Source organism: Desmodus rotundus, chromosome 9 (assembly GCF_022682495.2).
Source record: "Desmodus rotundus isolate HL8 chromosome 9, HLdesRot8A.1, whole genome shotgun sequence".
NCBI lineage: Eukaryota > Metazoa > Chordata > Mammalia > Chiroptera > Phyllostomidae > Desmodus > Desmodus rotundus.
In genome coordinates this window covers 51,228,539-51,247,784 of record NC_071395.1, presented here as the reverse complement: position 1 = coordinate 51,247,784, position 19,246 = coordinate 51,228,539, and the positions used below count along the sequence as shown (strand labels likewise).

Genomic DNA, 19,246 nt, shown 5'->3' with positions numbered 1-19,246 from the left:
CATTATCCTCCTGGGGTCCAGCAGGGTGACTCTAGAGCCTGGTGGCGAAGGAGGGGTGAGGGAACTCTCCTCCTGATGTGTTCACGCTGCCTGCCTGGGACCCAGATCCGCCTTGGCAGGGTGGCAGGTATTTTTTTCTTCTCTCAGACACAGGGACAGCTGTCTGTTTGTACTCGCCAGTGACAGGCACAGTGCGGGGACTGGACTTGTAGGTAGAGAAGGAAGATAGGGATGACAGATGCTGCTTCTCTGTGTCCATCCCTCTTGTGTCCCCTGTAAGGGAGGTGGGCAGGCAGGCTCGCCTCCTTCAGTAACTGGGGACACAGAGGACAGGTCACATCACAGGCAAGGGCTGGACAGAGCATGGTGTTGTGACAGCCCCTCCTCTGGCAGAAGCTGGGTTGCCCCTGTCCTCCTCACTGAGGGTCCCACCTGGGTGGGACCTCCTCTGCCTCTGCTCTCTGGCTTACTTCCTTTACATCTTCCTCTCTGATCAAGGTGCTGTTCCTCTTTGCGGGCTGTAGTAGCCTCCTCATTCATTCTTTTGCTCCTCCAGCCTGGGCGTCTGGTGACATTTTGAGAGTGGGTGGTGAGGCCAGGCAGGACCCCCAGGATCCCCAGGGGCAGCGACTGGAGCACTGACTTTGCGGAAGAGACGTGCGGTTGGTGCGCCAGGTGGGAGAGGGGGCTCACACACCTGCTGCTGGTGTGCTCAGTGGGCAGCGCGCTCCCGCAGGGCCCTGGCCGGGTGGCTGCCTGCACTCTGCCCTGTCCCCATCAGCTGGGAATTCCTTCCTGACACCACAGGGACTGTGTGCCGTTCCCATCCTCAGTCTCTCAGTCACGCGGCAGGGCTCAGTACAAGTCTGGAGGAAGGGCGTGTGGGTACCTACTGCCTCGTCCAGACCCAAGGGGCTTGGATGCAGAGATCAGTAGAGCCCGCCCCGGGGAACATTGGCGAGACCGAGCAGGGCGACAGCAGTAAGTGTCCATGCGAAGCGTGGGATTGCCTGGTGCGGGCGCCGTCTGTAGCGGGCATACAGAGGTGGGGAAATCCACGCGGCGGCGGTCCACGGAGAGGGCTTTGCAGGGCAGGACGGCGGGTGGGCCTGGGGAGGCAGTGGGAGCCAGTGCGCCCTGCATGCGATCAAACGGCATCGAAACGGCACCTGTATCTTGGCTAAGAGGTGGTGTTCGGAGGCCTCCTTGGCAGCAGGAGACAGGAACTTTAGCCTCTGCTGTCCTGCAGCTCCTGCATCTTGCAGGAGCTCAGGTCTGGCTAGAGTCTACCCACCTGCGGTCCCTTCAGTGCTGGGGCCTGACCCCCTCTCTCCTTCCAGAGGCAGACGTTTGGCTGACGCCAACAATGTGGCCTTTGAAGGTGCTGCGTGAGTTTCCTGTGGCTGCAGCAACTAAGTGCCACAAACCGGGGGCCCTAAAACAGATGTGTGCCCTCCCAGCCCCGGAGGCTGGAGGTCTGACGCTGGGTGTCCTCAGGAGCCTTCCTCTCAGCGTTGGGGTTGCGGCAGCCCTTGGCGTTCCTGAGCTGTGGGTACGTCCCTGCCACCACGGCCTCCGTCTCCACATGCTGTGACCTGTGTCCCTTGGCCTCTTCTTACCAGCACACCAGTCACTGTACCGGGAGCCCGCCCTGCTCCGCTGTTACCCCATCTTGGTCACACCTGCAAAGAACTTATTTCCAAGTAGGGTCCAGTCATAGGCACCTGGGATAGGACGACAGCATGTCTTTTTTTGGGTGACACAATTCAACCACAACAGGTGCTTCGAGACTGCGTTTGCCTCCAGATCCCCTGAGCCTGTTGACGTCTCTGTCCGCGCCGCACCCCCCCCCCCCCCACCTTGGTCTCTGAAGGCCTGGGGTGTGGCCGAGGCCACCCCCCCCTTCATAGCACTTGGCCTCATTCATGGGGCTGTGGAGTGGGACCAACAGACGCTGGTCTCCCCATTCAAGAGGAAGTCTTCCTCTGTCGGGGCTGGAGTCTTGGTTGGAAAAGCTGCTTTTCCCCATTTGGGGGCTCGGTGGTGAGGCGCTGGAGGCTGTGTTTGTGGGCAGGAGGGAGGGCGGAGGTAACCGCAGATCCCTTTTCTTTTTCTGGGAAGACACAGTATGATTGCAGTGTGGCAGGGTGCTGGCTCCGGAAGGACCTTGAGGGCTTTGGTGCAGGAGCAGGTGGGGCCAAGCCCAGAGGGGTCCCCACCTGGGACCAAAGGCCTGGAACGCAGTCGTGCCTCTGCTGATCCACAGCTGGGGACCTCGGGCGAGTTACTGAGCTTCTTTGAGGCTCAGCTTCCTCCTCTGTAACGGGGACAATCCTACCAGTGGCTTGCCAGGCTGCACAGAGATTTTGGGAGGATTCGGTGATAAAAGGTGGCCGTGTGCATGCGATTATGAGACAGTGTCACCTGTGCCAACAGAGGGACAGGTGGTGGCCGGTTGCAGTGCCAGGGGAAGAAAGGCTGATTCTACTTGGTGGGATCTGGAAGCCGGTGGTTTGGGGTAGGGGAGGCTTTGCTCTGTTTCGGTGAAGAAGAGAGGCTGGGAATGCCCTCAGGGTGTCTCACCTTAGGGGACTTGTACCTTCCGGGGCAGGCTCTGTGGACCTCAGATGCATGAGGACAGGGTTCTCGTGCCCCTTCTGCAGGTGGGAAGAGTGGTGTATGGAAGGACTCGGGCAGGTCACCAGGAGCTCGGCCAAGCTGGAAGTGGCGCCCGGCTTTCCTGCCTGGGTCCGGGGCACTTGGGGCAAACCCACCTCGGTGCTCTGTTCCTCTGGATGAGTGACCCACCCACTGTAGACCGTGTCTGGACTGGGGTCCGTACCTAGGAGTCCTGTCCCCTAGGAGCACCCAGCCTGAACCCCCACAGCTTGGTGCACCACATTCCTCCTCTCCTTCTCCCTCGCTCCCTCCACCCCAGGAAGCTGGCAGAGGAGCCCTCTGCCGCAGAGGGGGTGGGAAGGCAGCCACGCTAATCTGTCCTCTCCACGGGTCTTCTCTCCACACCAGGTCCCGGCTGGCGGACTTCCACGCCAACTGTCGCGCCTCCTACCAGACGCTCACCAGCTGCCCAGCTGACAATTACCAGGCATGTTTGGGCGCCTATACTGGCATGATCGGTAAGCCATCCCTGCATGCCCGGGCTCACAGTGACTGCCGGCTGCCCCCGTCTCAGCGGGCAGGGGCCGAGGCCCAGTGGTGGGCCAGGGGTCGAGCAGCCTGAGCTCGCCTTTCTCTGTGGAAGGTTCAGATAGAGCTGCCGTGGGAAACCGGAGGAGAGGGTGGCTCTTCATCATTGGGCGCAGGGGGGCAGGGACCTTACAAGGCTTTCAAAATCAGAGGAGCAGGTAACACTGACTGCAAGTCGGGCCCTCCAGGTGCTATGCTAAGCAGTTCACATGACCGTCTAGCTCTCAAAGTAGCACTTGCTAGGGAGGTTTTGGGGTGTCCATTCTACAGATAGAGGCTTAGGGAAGCAGAGTAACTGGCCTGGGCCGGCCCAGCTTGTACGTGTCAGCACCGGGGTCCAAGTCCAGGATGCACTCGCTGCAGAGCACACTCTGCTGCGAGGCCCAGGAGAGAGCAAGGGCCGGCTCTGGGAGGCCGGCTGGGCGTCTCCTCGGCCACCTGGGTCTATCTGCCCCTGCTGACCCCTTGGTTCCCCGGGACAGTCACACTCAGAGTTTGGGTTGTGAGTTGGGACATCTGTGTGTTTGGGGGCAGGTGGGAGGGAGGGCGGGAGGGAGGGGCCCCGGAAGGAGGCACCCTAAGCCCCTTGTCTGTGCCTGGGGTCTGGGGGCCCAAAGAGAAGGTCTCACTGCTCCTCTCTTCTTTGCCCCCTTCTCCCGGCCCAGGGTTTGACATGATGCCCAACTACGTGGACTCCAGCCCCACGGGCATCGTGGTGTCCCCCTGGTGCAGCTGTCGTGGGAGTGGCAACATGGAGGAGGAGTGTGAGAAGTTCCTCAGGGACTTCACCGAGAACACCTGCCTCCGTAAGTCCTGCAGCACCTCCCAGCCCCGTTTCTCAGAGGCTCCCTGGAGGTGGCCCAGGGCGGTCCCTTCTTCCTCCCCTGGGACCTGGGTGTGGCCTGTGGAGACCTCGGTTTGGGCTCCCAGAGAGTCACAGCAGAGCCGTTGGTGGGCCAGCCTCAGTTTTCCACAGGAGGCCTTGCGCCTGTGTCAAGTCAAGGTTAAGGTTCTGGTCTGTTACTCGGACAACTGCAGACAGGCTCCTTTGGGGACAGCCCTGTGGTGAGGATCTCGCTGTCTGTCACTTCTCCCTTTAAGGATCATTTTTAAGGGCCCCATTGGAATCAGTGACTTTTTTTCCAAGTCACCAAACTCCTAATCCAAAGGCTAGAGAACAGGGGGAGCCATAGCTCTCTCTGCCTCCACCTCTTCAGACGGACCCCTTTGCTGTGCATGCCCACTTCCCTTCCCTCCATTCTTCCCTCTGCCCACCTGTCTATGCTCTTTTCTGTACGGCACTGGGCATTCAGAGACACAAGTCACCGTGCCTGTCGTGGACAGCTTGCAGCCCGACCCAGGGCCTGGCAGTCACAGTCCGGGGTGAACCTGCGGGGTAAGGGCCAGTGCAGGGGCCAGGGTGGGATGCCCAGCTCAGTCTGCAACGGGGAGCCCCTGCAGGCTTCTCAGAGGCTGCCGGGTTGAGGGATGGTGGCATCGGTCAGCTGAAGAGGCAGGAGGGCAGAGTGAGCTGGAAGAACCGCAGACCACTGAGCCTCGCTACAGAGCACAGGGACACTGGCATCTGCCTGGACAGGAGGGGAGTCCTTCCCCCGAAGAGGTCCTGTGGTCCCCGCAGGTATCGGGGTGGTGGTGTGGGCCACTGCGGGGGTCAGCACCGGGTGCTGGGTGCAGATCTGGATTTCCCATGGCTTGCTCTCTGGTCTGGTGTGGAGGGGGTGGGGCAGGGATGTGGTTCTGACCGGGGACGTGCAGAGGGTGCACTCAGAGGCAGTAGTGGCTGTCATGGGAGAGGACCGTGGTGAGTGTGAACCAGAGCAGTGAGAGGGAGGGTGGAGGGGAGAGGTGGAGTGGAGAGATCTTCAGGAGGTGGGCTCAAAAGATGGCAGGTGGGTACTTGGGAGGTGCACTGGGGCACCTGGGCGGGGAGAGGAAATCTTCAGAGCTGGAAACCCAGGCAAATATGGTGTCGAAACAGATGGAGTGGTGCCCACTCAGGTGGAGATGTGATGAGTTTGAGGACATGGAAGCAGAAATTTTCTCAGTCGTTTGGTTATAGGGCCACGTCTTGGGGACCAGTTTTGTCCAGGAGGTTCCACTGATGTAGTCCTCAGTGAGTTAGTGCCACTAATGGGGTGGGAGCCGTGGAGGCCACCAGGGATGAGGGCTGTGTCTGTGGCCTGTGGGATGTCAGCGGCAGGGACCCAGAGGCAGCTGAGTGGCGAAGGAGCCATGAGAACCTGTGCCTGGGGACTGAGGGTGGGGAGCTTCTGAAGGGGGTGTGGTGGTCTACAGCCCTGGAGGCCACTGAGGAGAGGGTGCTGGCTGCCCTGGGCGTGACCCATTCCTCTCCCAGTGCCCTCCTCTCCTCATCACCTACATTCCCTTCTGTTCCCATCTCCTGTCTTTTTCAACCTCGCTCTTGCCACTGTCTCTGGTACACATGAGGTCCTGTGCCTGAAGGGGAGCCTCAGCACAGTTAAGTCTGGACAGTTACACTCTGTCCCAGAAGGGCGCACAGGGCTGAGATGGGGAGGGCAGAAGTGACGGAGGTGGCCCCTGATTTCTCTGTATCGGCCTGCTCTTGTCCCCCATAGGGAACGCCATCCAGGCCTTCGGCAACGGCACAGATGTGAACCTGTCCCCTAAAAATCCCTCGTTCCCAGCCACTCAGGCCCCGAGGCTGGAGAAAACGCCCTCTTTGCCTGACGATCTCAGTGACAGCACCAGCCTGGGAACCAGCATCATCACCACCTGCACAACGGTCCAGGTGAGGGGCGTGGCTTTGCAGCTGGGAAGTGAGCCAGGGCAGGCCAAGGGCCCAGAGAAGCACATGATGTCAGAGGTGGGTGTGGGAAGTTAGCAAGCGGGGGTGCGCAGGATCTTCCCTTTGGTCAGGGGCCCAAGAGGCCGGGAGGAGCTGGTGGGGGTAGTTTCCCACACATTCATTCTGAGGCATTTGCCTTGCAAGTGTCCGGCTCCTGCTCTGTGACGGGCTCGTACGAGGTAGCATGGCGTGCAGGAGGAATGGAATGGTCGCATGCGTTAGCCACCTGCTGCTTCCCAGGTGTGTGCCGGTGGACTCTACCTACTTCATTGAATTCTCTCAGAGTGAGGTGCTGGCGTTCCTATTTTACACACCGGACCTGACCCAGAAGGCCCAGGCAGCCTGCCCCAGGTGTCCCAGCTGGTTAGAGGCGGCAGCAGGTCTCACGTGCATCTGACTCCGAGGCCCATGGTGACCGTTCTGTGTTCCTCCACCCGATGTGTGTTTCGCACTCGGTGTGAGATGCTAGGGACATGGTGAATGAGTGCGCCGCAGCCTGGGTTCCGTGGTCCTCGTGGTGTTGTCTGAGGTGGGACAGTTGCACGAGTGAGAGGCATGGACTGCGGCCAGTGCCACGACAGGGGACGTGGGTGGCACTGTGGAGGCACATCGTAGGGCCCCCCCCTCAGCCTCCCCCTCTGCCGCCTGCCCTCCTGCCTCACACAGGAGCTGCAGCGCATTCTTGGCTTAGGAGGCTGGCCCTAGTCCGAACACACTCGTGCACTCAGTAACCCGCACTCATGTACACTCATGCCCACTCACACACATACACACTTGATAACACGCACACGGAGTGACACACTCAGTGACACACACTCTCACATACACGTGTGTCCACTCTCATACACACCCCTGGAACAAAGAGTTTGAAGTGGGACTGAATGCAGACTTGCGGGGGACAGCGGAGGGAGGGACAGGGTGGCGGTGGGTGGCGTGGCACAGGGGGAGGTTCCAGGCAGGAGTCGGGACGGGACTGTCCCAGAAGGTGGTGGGGGCGGGTTTGGGAGCACAGCCTGAGCGTAGGTGTACGATGCACGGGGAACAAGGTCTGGCAGCGTGTCAGGCAGTGAAGACACCTGTGTGAACGGGACGTGGGCCCGTAGGATGCACTGTGGGTGCGTGTTCGCTGTGGAGGTTCAGTCGTGCCAGAGGAGTGAGTTCTGGAGAACTGGCGTACAGCGTGAGACTAGTTGACAGTGTTCCGTTGTGTCCTTGACATTTGCTGAGAGAATAGACGCTGGACCTTCGCTGTTCCACCTCTCTCTCACACACACGCACACGCACGCACACACACTCATGCACAGAGAACGGTAAAGGGATGGATATTGCTTGTGCTGAGTATTTCGCAGCGTACACATATATCTGGTCATCAGTACGTACAACTGAAATACACAGGGGCGGGCTAAAGCAGGTTTGTAGTTGTGAGTACATGAAACAGTTTATTCTTGAATCGTTTATTAATTATAATGTTTTCGAAACGAACACCTGTAAACCTACCTTTGCCCCACCCTATATGCAACTTCTGATGGTCCACTACATCCTCAGTCACGTTGGAAAGAGAAACCTGTGTCAGGGTGAGCAGGGACCAGCCTGGCGGAGGCCTTCAGTTCCCCGGGCACCCACTGTACCACAGGGCCGGGGGCTGGTGCCGTGCTGGTGGTGAAGCCCACCCCTTCCTGCTGCTGTCAGACCCAGCAGGTGCTCTTTTGTGTCCCCTGTCCCCGTCAGGTCGCCCCTCCTGATTTGGGCTGAGGTGGCTGCGTCACCCTTGGGCAGCTCCTAATCACACCGAGCACGCTTGAGCGGTGGCTGGAGGGGGCTCAGAGGCCTGCTGCACAGGCAGCCACCAGCGCAATTTCATGCTAGAGCAGCGGGCAGATCGGGCGCGCAGCTTGGCCGGTCAGGGCTATGCCACCTGTTGGGAGACCTTGCTCTGGTGTGGCCCACACGTCCCTCTGACCCCATCAGCCTCCCTGTGTCGCCCTTCCTCCCCAACCCCATCGGGGCGGGCTCACCCCTGGAGATGCTGACTCAGCAGGTGGCTCTCACTGTGACCCACTGAGGGTGTGCAAAGGTCAGAGCTATGGCCTCCTGCCCCCTGCAGCCCCCTCAGTGCCTGAGGACTCTGACTCCTTTTCCCCCATTTTACCTTAGAAGTCTGTTGAATGGTTGCCTGGGTCCTGTTCACCCCGGCCTGATTTTCTGCAGTCCCCACTTCTGGGGGCTTGTCTGACCCGTGGTTGGGCCCCATTGGAGTTCATGCCCCGTCCGCACGCGTGGTGATGGACGTGACAGTGCCTGGTAGGCTGAGGAACATGATGGTTGGTGTCATGAGTCCCAGGAGCTGCGCCGGGGGAGCTGCCCGCAGGGGCGCCCGGAAGCCTGGTCCCCTTGACCCTTCACTCGGGGTCTGCTGGTTCTGTGTCTCTGGGCAGGACAGCTGGGGACAGCCATCTCAGGCAGAGAGGGAGAGATGCAGGCCCTCAGAGGTTTCAGTGACAGTCTTTTTTTTTTTTTTTTAAATTCTCACCCGAGGAGATACGAGTATTTATTGATTTTAGAGAGAGAGGAATGGGGAGAGGGAGAGAGAAGTGTGGATATGAGAGAGAAACATTGATCATTCGCCTCCCGTACAGGCCCCAACCAGGGATCAAACCCACTACCTTGGTATGTGTCCTGACCTGGCATCACACCCAAAACATTTTGGAACACAGGAGGACACTCAACCAACTGAGCCACCCGGCCAGGGCCTCAGGGACAGTTTTTGTAACGAGCACCTCCTGCCGCCTGCCAGCTGTGGGGGTGCAGGCGAATAGTGCCCTCACCTCAGTGGGAGGCTGTGCAGCCCACACCCCTCCCTCAGCTCTTGGTTTGGAAGGACTCCATGGTGGCTGCTGTGGGGTCTTTAGAAGGTCAACAACTGTGGCTACAGAGGGTGTCCCCGAGGAAGGGCAGAGACAGGAAGCTGAGGTCAGGGTGGCAGGGAGTGGAGGAGGCCGTGCCCCTCCCCCCCAGACACCTCCATCTTCCTCCCCACCCACAGACCCAGACCCTTGGAGAAGCCTTAGGGACCCTTCTGTGACCTGGAGATGGCAGCCCATTGGGGACCTCACGAGTGAGTGGGTGTCAGGACCAGATGGCACTCCGAGACCTCCTTCTTAAACCCCAAAGTACGGGAGCCCAGTGAGGACAGTAACTTGTCCCCAGCCCCGAGCTCCGGGGCAGTTTCCTCCTGGCTGCACTGTGCTGCCTGCTCCCCCTCTACCCTGCCCCCCCTGCTCCCCACTCCCCTCTGCTCCCCTGCTTCCCCCCTTCCCCCAGAGACTCTTGCAGAGGGGCTTTGCTCTGGGACTGGAAGAACTCTGATCCTCACGAGGGGCTGCTGAGCAGACCATGTGGTGTCTGTAGAGGGGCCGGGAGCTAGGGGCCTGGAGTCGGCCCTGTCGTGGGGCATCCCGGTGCCGTCTCCAGTCCTGCTGCCCTTCGCTTCCACTCCCAGCTGTGCCTTGACTGGGTAGCCCTGCCCAAACGGGACTTCATGACAAAGTCTGCAGAATGGCCTTGCTGCCCTCTATACACACACACACAGTGCGAATTTCCCCTACGGCAAGGTCTCTGTAGGGGACGGCCTGTTCTTGTACCCTCATCCAAGGCCCTTGGTTTCCAAAGCCCAGTGAGGCCATCCTGTGGTGCAGGCCCACAGGCCGGTCAAGAGTGCATCGGTCAGTTCCTCTGAGCAAAGTGCTCTTCTTCCCTTCCCTTCCACCCCTCTTGGCCTGGGTGTTACCTCATGGGGTGGTCTCCCTGACCTGCCCAGGGAGAGCTGCCTTCTGCTTACTCTGGCTCCCGCTTTGCCTCATCGGGGCCCTGTCACCGTGTGTTCTGCTCGCTGCTCCTAGGTGAGCATCCCTGGAGGACTGGCCGCATCCCACCCGCTGTGTGGTCCTGGGTGACCGAGTGCACGGTGCTCGGCAAGGAGCAGTGCTCCACACAGGGAGGGAAAGAACCCAGAGTCCCCCGTTCCTTTGCTCTGCTGGAACTCCCTGCTCTCCAGTCTAGAAAACGGTCTGTTCATGGCTCATGGGCAGCTCCTGAGTCCACTTTCCTCTCTCTCGTGACGCCCTCCGTGAGTTGTGAGTGTATGGGATGAAGTCTGCTGAGAAGGCAGGAAGATCGGGCAGAAGGCCCTGGGGTCATATGACGGCCCCGGCCCAGGGTGGTGCCCTGTGGATGGGGAAGGCTGGTGTGGGTTAGTGCCTCCCTGGCCCTGGTCTGCTCCCAGTGGCCTTGGCACTCCCTGTGGGTTGCTCTGGGCCAGTCTCACCCTTCCCTGTGCTAAGGGGCCCCAGCGACACAATCTCCTTTGCTTTCCGTTTGTCCACCGGTCAGTTTCTGCTCTTACCTGCAACACCACCCATGCACGTGAGGGAATTAAACATGTGTTTGGAGGGAGGGGCAGTGGAGTTGCCACTGCCCCTCCCACCACACACCTGCATGGGCTCAGCAGCCAGCAGACACCCACCCCGGTTTCCTCCTCACTCCAACTGGTCCCTGACGGGTCTCTTACCTAGTGCACTGGCCCGTGGACGTCAGGGTGGGGTCTCTGTCCTGTGTCCGTGTGTCTATTAGGCACACATTCCTGATTTATATATATGGCTTGTTCCAGAGCTTTGAGAGACTTGTGCACATTCCTCGCTTTTTCCCTCCTTCCAGCTCTCGCTCGTAGTCATTCATTTACTCCTCCATCTGTGCATTCATGCACTTATTCAACACAACTTCCTTCTGCATGCCACCAGATTCCAGGCACTGAGTCTGACAAGCTTACTAGGCCCATACCTCGGTCCTATGCCGGTGGGAAGGACATGCTCAGATAACCATGGGGAGGAAGTGATTGGCACACGAAAAGGACTGGTCACGTGCTGTGGGATCCAGCGCAGGGAGGGCTGCTCTGGGCTGGCAGCGGAAGCAAAGGCACCCACTTCTAGGCCTGGGGGAAAGGGAGAGCTGGCCACGTGGAGATGTGGGAGGGGGCTGGAGAAGGGGAGGGCGCCCCAGGCAGAGGGGCAAGTGGAGCCGAGGCAGGGCGTCAGGACGGCATGGAGTAGGGGGTGTGCCGACCAACCCTGGCTGGCTGCCCTTTTGGATAAACTACGTTTTATTGGAGCAACGCCACACCCTGTAGTTCACACACTGTGCTTGCACACGGCAGACAGACGTTGAGTGCCGGGCCCTCTGCGGAGCGGTGTTCGCTGCTCCAGGTCTAGGGACCGCAGCTGGTGTGTCTGGGCCAGAGCACCGAGTGCTGACCTGGAAGGAGGGGTGGGGTAGGGGGAAGCCTGCCGAGCAGGTTGAGGTGGTGAGTGTTGAGAGGCCATGGAAGGCTTCTGAACAGGGAGTATTGTGACAAGATGGATAGCTGTGATTTAGGAAGACATCTGACAGCTGGTGGAGACCGGTTGGCAGGGGAGAGAGACTGGGGGGCTGTTCGTGATCTTGGCGATAGGTAAGAAAAGGGGTTGAACTAGGGGAGCAGGAGGGAGGAGCTGTGAGCTATTGGGGGTGGGTGTGTACAGCAGGGAGCTGACCAAGGGCACTGAGATTTGGAGATGGGGCCTGGACCTCAGCAGCAGGGACACAGGACAGAGCTGGCCGGCTCCAGCAGCAGTTTTCCCATAGATGCACCGACCCTGGACTTGGTCCCTGCACCTGGGCCAGACCAACAAGGCTCTGGGACTGCCAGACCCGGCTGGGGAGTGCAGACTGAGGTGGGCAAGAAAGCTGAGGAAGATGATAATTTCCTTCTAACTTAAACCTTTCCTTTGCCGCCATCCTTCCTCTGAGTCTGCATCCCTTCCCCAGTTCAGGTCTCCCAGTGCCACCTGTACAGCCAGCTCTTTCATGCTCCCGATGGCGTCCCACAGTGTGGGTCAGTTCTTCCACAGGCCTGTGCCCACCTCCGAGGCCAGGCTCTGCCTCTCCCAGCCCAGCAGCCCAGGCTTGTGTCCTGTGGGTACTGCAGAGGCATAGACCCTGAGCCTGCCTCTAGGGGAGGAGAGGCTCGGAGTAGGGTCGGGGGCATGGGCTGACAGCCCACCTCTGTTGTCCTAGCCTCGTCCACTGGAGTCCAAGCCACAAGACGGGTGTCAGGGGCAGCCTGGGGCGGGGTGTGGCCCTGCAGAGGACAGCCCGCAGCCTGGGGAGGGGCAGGGGGGTGGATCAGGGGAAGGGTGCAGCCTATTTTGCCCCTCCTGTTTATTGAACTGGGGTGTGGATGCTTATTTCTCTCACTGGGGTGTGAGCAGAGCTGTGGTCATTCATCTTTGGAACCCCTGGTGGGAGGGAGCATTGGAGGAGAGTTCATGGTCAGGAGGAAGGCCAGGAATTGGAACCTCCTGTGGCTTTTGAATTAGGCGATGGACCTTCTTTCTCTCTGGGCCCCACCCCTCCCATGTGCCACTTCAGGAAAGGGCAGCGATGGGCAGACACCAGCACCATTCTGTGTGCCCAGGCCTGGGTGAGGGGTCTTGGGTTTGCCTTGGGAGAGGTTATGGCAGCCTGGACTGTCTGCTGTCTGTTTCCTGGAAGCCAGGTGGTGTCCACCAGGGGCGGACTCTTCCTGTCTTTGCTTCCTGAGCTGTTGGGGTGGAGAAGAGGGCAGGAGGCCCGGGGCTCACCTTCCTGCCCTCTTCCCTGGCCCTCCCTGCTCTCTCATAGGCCCGACCTTAGGGGGCCAAACTAAGCTCGCTCGGTGTTACGCCCTGTGGAACTAAGGACGCCTTACATTGGTGCAGAGCTTTGCCGTGCCGTGTGTACGCTCTTGCACCATCATGTGGGTCAGTGAAGTACGTTTGTCTGTCCCACTTTACAGATGAGGAAACTGAGGCTCCACTAGATGGAGGGACTTGTCTCAGGTTGTTGGCTGAAACAGACTGGAGCCCAGGGCTCTGGCCTCTCTGGCCTTCCTCCCTCGCTTGGGTCAAGGGGCGATCTGTGGTGGGGGTTGGTGGTCACCAAGGGTTAGGTCCCTTCCGTCTACAAGAACAGGCCTGAGGGGTCTGAGGCCAACATCTGTGCCCTAGACCTCGTAGCGCTCAAGGGGAGAACTTAGGGACAGCCCCAGGACACCTCCGTGTCACTGCCTTTGGCTCGGACGTGTGTGTCCCTCAGCCCTGGGGCCTGCAGGACCCAAAGTCACTGGGGCACGAGACTTCTGCGAGTGCTGTGAACAGTGCATGTACGATGGGGCACTGATGGGGCGTGAGGGGTGCTCCTGTGCCCGACCTTCATGGAGGCCAGCGCTTTCCTCTCCCCAGGGCCGGCCCAGGGCGGTGTGTGCGCTTTCTCATGGTAACGTGGGTCCGAGGAGAGGGTGAAGGGGTCCTCTTCTGGTCCTTCTCCTCCTCCTGTGTTCCCTGTCCCCTCTCCCCTTCTTCCCCCTCTACTCCCTCCTCTGCCTCTTCCTATCACCCTTTGTCCCCTCCCCCCATCTCACCCCCTCCCTGCCCCCTCTTCCCTCCCCTGTGCTCCCGGTCTCTATGGGAGCTACTTTTCCCTTTTCTCCCTGCTCTTCCCTTTCTCTTATTTGCTCTCTCTCTTTCCTCCTTCCCTCCCGCCCTTTTCCTCTCTAACAATGCTCCTCTACTGCCCCCTCCCATGTGGAGCCTGTCGAGTCCCACTGGCTCTGACCTGCGTGACCCAGACACAGGCCTGGCTGCTGTGCCCTCCCTGTGAACTCCAGGTGCGGTGACCTGGGTGCAGCCCTCCCAAGCCAGCATCATCGGGGACCCTGAGCCCCTGACGGCTGGCGGCGCGTTGTAGAAGGTGGTGTGGCCAGGCTGTCTGATGGAGCTGTTTTCTCAGACCGTATTTATTTTACACAGTAGACTATGCGTTAAAACAATTCTGTGCTTGACTCTGATACATAAAACAAGGTGGAGCTGCGTCGGTGAGCTGGGGCTGAGGACCTTGGTGCGGCTGGGTGACCGTATGGGCCCGGGATTTAGTGAGTGCGGTGGGGAGGGCTTGCAGGAGGGAGACTCACCTGCCACACCAGGACCAGCAGAGTTGGGAAGGAGGCCAGGAAAAATAGGTGCTGGGCTGGGTGGCCCAGAACCAGACAGGCCACAGGATGGCACAGGTGGGGACTGGCAGGGCTGGGAGCTGCCCAGGAAAGCGACCAAGTGAAGATGAAGGTTGGGGGCAGTCAGACAGACGATGGTGGCAGCTAGTCCCTGGCTGGGGCTGCCCTTGGTCCTGGGCGGTAGAATTCAGTCCGTGGGGCCAGTGGGCCTGGGAGTGCACGCCCCTTTCCAGGGGTACAGGTTGGTGGCTTGGCTGGGCTGGGTCTTGGCACCTGGGGTCACTGGAGATGTGATCTTGGGCAGGATCCTCCAGGTCTGGTCCCTAGTTCTAGTGGGGACTCCTCATCACTGTGGTCACATCGCCATTGGCAGCGACCCTGCCCTTGGCTAGACCTCTGTGTGACAGCTGGGGCTTTGTTTAGCTGACCAGATGCCCTGGGTGGTAGATTGCCTGTGATGTCCCAGGGGTTACTGATATGTCTGGCCAAGCGCAGTGATTGAAGTATAATTTCGTGGGCTTCCCAGTTGCTTCTGGTGGCCAGAGAGTCCCCACAGGTACCTTGAGAACTGAGCCATTTGAAGCCAGGATAGAAACCGCACATCGCCCAGCTGGTTCCCATGGACCCCTGCTGTGATGATGCTAACAGAGGCCTGTCCTTCCTGCGCACCCTCTGGTTCTGCATCCAGGCGCTTGTGCCATGGGTGCGGAACCCCGAATCATCACCACGCCAGCTTCCCCTTCTCATTCCTCACCCTGACCAGACCTCCAGGTGCCACACACCTGTTTAGGTGGAAAGGCTAGCACTCAGCACTGTGTCCGCCTAATGCACACTGGTGGCAGACATCACCAATCAATCACAGCTCTCCTCCCCATGAACCCAGATGAGGACTCATGGTCTTCCTGGAGCTGGCACTCAGATGCCACTTCTGACCTGTGGCATTCATTCATTCGTCCACTCATTCATTCATTCGACCTTGCATCTAGTAAGACGTTTACTCAGCTGCTGTTACTGGCAAGACACTGGTCAGTGTGAGGAGAGGAAAGCTGGGTCTCTGCCTTGTCGAGAGGAGTTTTGGGTGTGGTGGAGACCTGTCAGCGGCTGATCAGGATGGAGAGGAGAGTTAGAGCTCTCTCCTTCAGGAGTGTAGAGGAGGCAGGACCTAGTCGCTGAGGATGCCAGGGCGGGGCCTGTGGGAGGGGCTGATGCTTTGCACTTGGGCCCTGTGCCTCATGAGCCCACAGTGGCTGGCAGGCCCTGGACTGTGGGGCCTCATCTGAGTGACGGACAGAGCTCAACCGGAGACCCAGCCCATCCTTACTAGTGCCTTCTCTCCCACAGGAGCAGGGGCGGAAGGCCAATGGCTCCAAAGAGCTGAGCATGTGCTTCACAGAGGTGAGTGGGGGCAGAGTGCGGTGGCCCAGGGGACTGGCTCCAGGAGGCTCTTTCCGGGTGAGCCTCAGACTCGGAGCCCTCCGAGCCCTCAGATCCCACTGTGGGCTGGGCTGGCTGAGCTTCTGGTCCACCTGCACCTCCGGGGGCATGCGCTCAGCTGTGGGGGGTGGAGCGGGGGGCGGGAGGGCTGGTGCAGAGGCTGCAGCCAGGGTCCTTGGCTGTCTCTTTGGGAGAGGCGCCAGTGGCTGCTCTGAGCAGGGGCCCTTCCAAGCCTTCCCGACTCTTTACAGCAGACATCTGCGGTCTGTCTGTGCCTTAGATGAGCAGAAAGGTCGTGTAAGATTCTACAGGAGGAGGAGAGCACAGTCAGTCAGTCAGGGGACGCTTCATGGAGGAGGAGGGGTTCGACCCCATTAAGGAACAGGAACAACAGAGCTGCTCACTCCTCTCCCCTCAGGAAGGTCCTTGTGGGCCCTGGGAGCTGCTTCTCCTTGAGATCTTTATATCAACCCCCCCCCCGCCCCCCGCCCCCTGGCCTGTGTCTGCGGGCCTCCTTCCTTACCGGGCAGTGTTACCCAGGTTGTTCTGGGGACCGTGGCCCTGTGTTCCCCAGCTGGGGGGCTCAGCCCAGCTCCCTGGAAGCCTGGCTCTGTCTCCAAGCAGGAGTGCAAAGGCGGATCCCCTGGGTGGGCCAGGAGGGCAGGCATGTGGGGAGGCCTTTTCTCTGTGGGCTCCCAGCCCTGCTGACTCATTTGGTTGGTTTGTCTTTCATGGTCTCTTTGCTTCTGCCTCCCCTTCTGCTGTGGCCTCAGCTCACCACCAACATCATCCCAGGGAGTAACAAGGTGATCAGACCCAACTCAGGCCCTTGTAGAGCCAGACCATCAGCCGTCTTGACCGCTGCCTCCTTCCTGGTGTTGAAGCTGGCCTTGTAGGCTCTGGGCACCGCGTCTGGAGATTTCCGAAAGCTTTGTGGACAAGAGCACCTGCCTGATGAAATGGAAACACAGACACACGCAGACACATGCACACACACACACCTCGCAAAAATTTTTTTCCCATCTTGTCTCTGAATCTGTCTACTCCCAGGTTTCCTCTCTGGAGAAGTTTTTCTAAACCAAACAGACAGCAGGTGGGCAGCCTGAGAGCCACCCGGAGGTACCCTGGCAGGGGCACTCCAGCACCAAGGAGGGCACGAGGGTCTAGATGTGCCCTGCACTTTCTCCTGGCCTTTTCCTCTCTGGACCCTGTTGCTGGAAGAAACCAAGATGGGACCCCTGTGGCCCAAGGGACTTGTGGCCATCCATGCCTGGTGTGCCCAGGTCAGGGCAGTGGCTGCTGCTCTTCTCAAGTTGCCCACTCTGGGGCCTTGCCAGGGGCTGGCAGGGGGCGTCAGGCAGAGCATCGAGGCTGGTCCCTGGGGTCCAGCTGGGCATTTGTAGCACCTCCATTTGGCTTCAGAGGTGGCGTTTATTTTGCCCCCCACCCCCTGTGAGCTGGGTGGGTCTGCTTCTGGCTTGTGGAGGGCTGTGACACAGAGGCCCCCCTCCCCCAACTGTTGCATGGGGGGCTGGGCCACTCAGCCCGCCTGGGAGAACCCCTGGGGTAGGGGGAGCGAAACTTGGGCACCATCTCAAGGCTGCTGCCTCCTCCTTGGTGGCAGGAAGTTTGAAATCAAAGAGAAATGATTCTTTTGGTGGATCTCTCTCTTTGGAGAGAGGGGCTGCTGAGAGGGGCCGAAAAGACCACGGTGGGACATCCCCTGCCCCGCGCTGTGGTCTCTGCAGCTCTCTCCTCCCTCCCACCTGTCTTTCCTCATTTCCGAGACGTACACCGACTGTATGTACATGACATGTTTCCCTTCTCAACATATATGTATATACACATCATATACATATATTGTGTGGTTTTCCCTTTTTTCCTTTTTTTAAGAAACAAACCTATCAAAATAATACCCCAACAGATGAGCGAAATGTATTATTGTAAAGTTTATTTTTTTTATAACATTGTCTACGATGGGATCAAAGGAGGGGGACTCCCTGTGGCCCGGCCAGCCGGTGCCGGGCCGGGAGGGGCTCCTGATCGCGCTCACGCTGGCCCAGGCCCCAATAAATGTCCTAGGAAGCAGCCTGTCTCCTGCCTCGCTCCGGTGTGCCTTGCCCTGCTTGCTTCCTGGCCCCGTGCTGCACCTCGGCTGCTTCCCTGGGATCCCAGTGGGCCATCGTCGTGTGCTCGGCGTGGGTGCTGAGGCCCAGTGAGGAGATGGTGACACACTCGGTGGCCACTCACCTGGCTGTCCCACCACTCCTTCCCGGTCAGTGCCAGCGCCCTTCAGGGGTGGGCCCCAGTCTGGAAGGGAATGAAGGTGGCTGTGAGGGTGGAGGAGGGGGCACCACTTGATGTTACACTTTGGGTACGTTTGTGTCTCAGGGCTGCCCAGGTGGCCCTGCAGGTGGCCCTGCTAGTCTGATGTCAAGGGGGCTGGTGTCTCCCCACTGGGACTCCCGGTTTATTTAAGGTGTGTGGCTCTGAAAGCAGGGACCTGGCCCTTGGGTCCCCCCAGGGAAGCGAGACAGCTATGGTCCACCCCTCTTCTTGTTTTCTCCACTTAGCGCCTGCCTCCACCAGATGCGCACCCGCCACATTCTCCTAGAGTCTCCCGGGAGAGGACCAGGAGGATGCTGCTAGCTGAGCGTGTGCCCCTGTGTGTGCGAGTGCACATGGCAGGAGGGAGGGGGAAGAGAGCCAGGTGAAGGGATGGTGCCGCTGTCACCATCGGAGGTGGGGTGCCATTTTCCACTCTCCCAACCCTGGCTCCCTCCTGGTGGCTCTTGTTCTGGTCACATGCGCCGTGTCCACGGTGGTGGCCCCTGTGGTGTACAGTGTTCTGGCCCCTGCGCAGAGGGACGGTGAGCCGGCCTGCCCTCTTCCCCGTCACTGCTGGCCTGTGTGTGGAGGCAGCCGTGGGGGCCGCTTGGAATCCCTGTTTTTTTGCCAACAGCAAAGTCTGGTTAACTTAAAGGCTTGGGGTGGGGGAGGCAGCTCACAGCATCAGTGGGAGGTAGGAGAGCAGAGGGCAAAGACAGGGCCAAAGGACATCTGAAGGGCTAGATGGCAGGATCTAGAGGGCCCGCATGCTGCTCCTCTGTGATGAATGACTGCCAACTGTCACCCAGCTGGCCACATCAGGACGCTGTGCCTACCTCCCACCATTTTGGGGAGCGATGAAACATCACATCTGGCACCCTGATGGGAAATAAGCCCGTAATGGGGAAAAGGAAATTTCCCAAGAAGAGATGGAGGTGCCATGAGGAAGGGAAGCATGGATTCTGGGCAGCTTTACTCCGCCTTAAAACATCTCCCAGGCAGCACGTGGCTAAAGTTTCGCCATTAATTACTCACTCCGTTGGTGGAGATGACTCCTGTTCTCTGTGATCCTCTCAAGATGTGTCAATAAAACTAGGAAGAATAAAACGTTACTATTTTAGTGTTAATTAGCTTAAATAGTTTGAATGAGTCTTAGTAACATGAAGACATTTGGGCCGAGATTGGGCTTGGGGGACAGATGAGGGGACAGGAACAGGGGAGAAGTCGGGGGGCCAGTAGGGGCTCCCAGATGTCGATCTTGAATTGTCTGTCTTTCGGGAGAGTCACCACATGCCCTTACCCCAGAGGCAGCGGTCTGTGCGGGGAACTCTGCTGCCAGCCCCTGGGAC

The 19,246-nt window shown here is 59.4% G+C and overlaps 1 protein-coding gene across 5 annotated transcripts in view; it reads left to right on the top strand.

The window, feature by feature from the left end:
• The window catches only part of GFRA2 (GDNF family receptor alpha 2), an 85,937-nt gene extending 66,928 nt beyond the window's left edge, over positions 1–19,009 (top strand). For 4 of the 5 annotated variants that reach the window (XM_053911914.2, XM_053911912.2, XM_045195868.3 and 1 more), the window contains exons 6-10: positions 3,028–3,137; positions 3,873–4,013; positions 5,826–5,998; positions 15,477–15,530; positions 16,343–19,009. In XM_053911914.2, the coding sequence (XP_053767889.1) occupies positions 3,028–3,137; positions 3,873–4,013; positions 5,826–5,998; positions 15,477–15,530; positions 16,343–16,465 (601 nt within the window). In that variant the 3' untranslated portion in view covers positions 16,466–19,009. The remainder of the gene's footprint in view (positions 1–3,027; positions 3,138–3,872; positions 4,014–5,825; positions 5,999–15,476; positions 15,531–16,342) is intronic. The other variant, XR_006655518.3, reaches the window with a different exon arrangement.
• Positions 19,010–19,246: the final 237 nt, after the last annotated feature.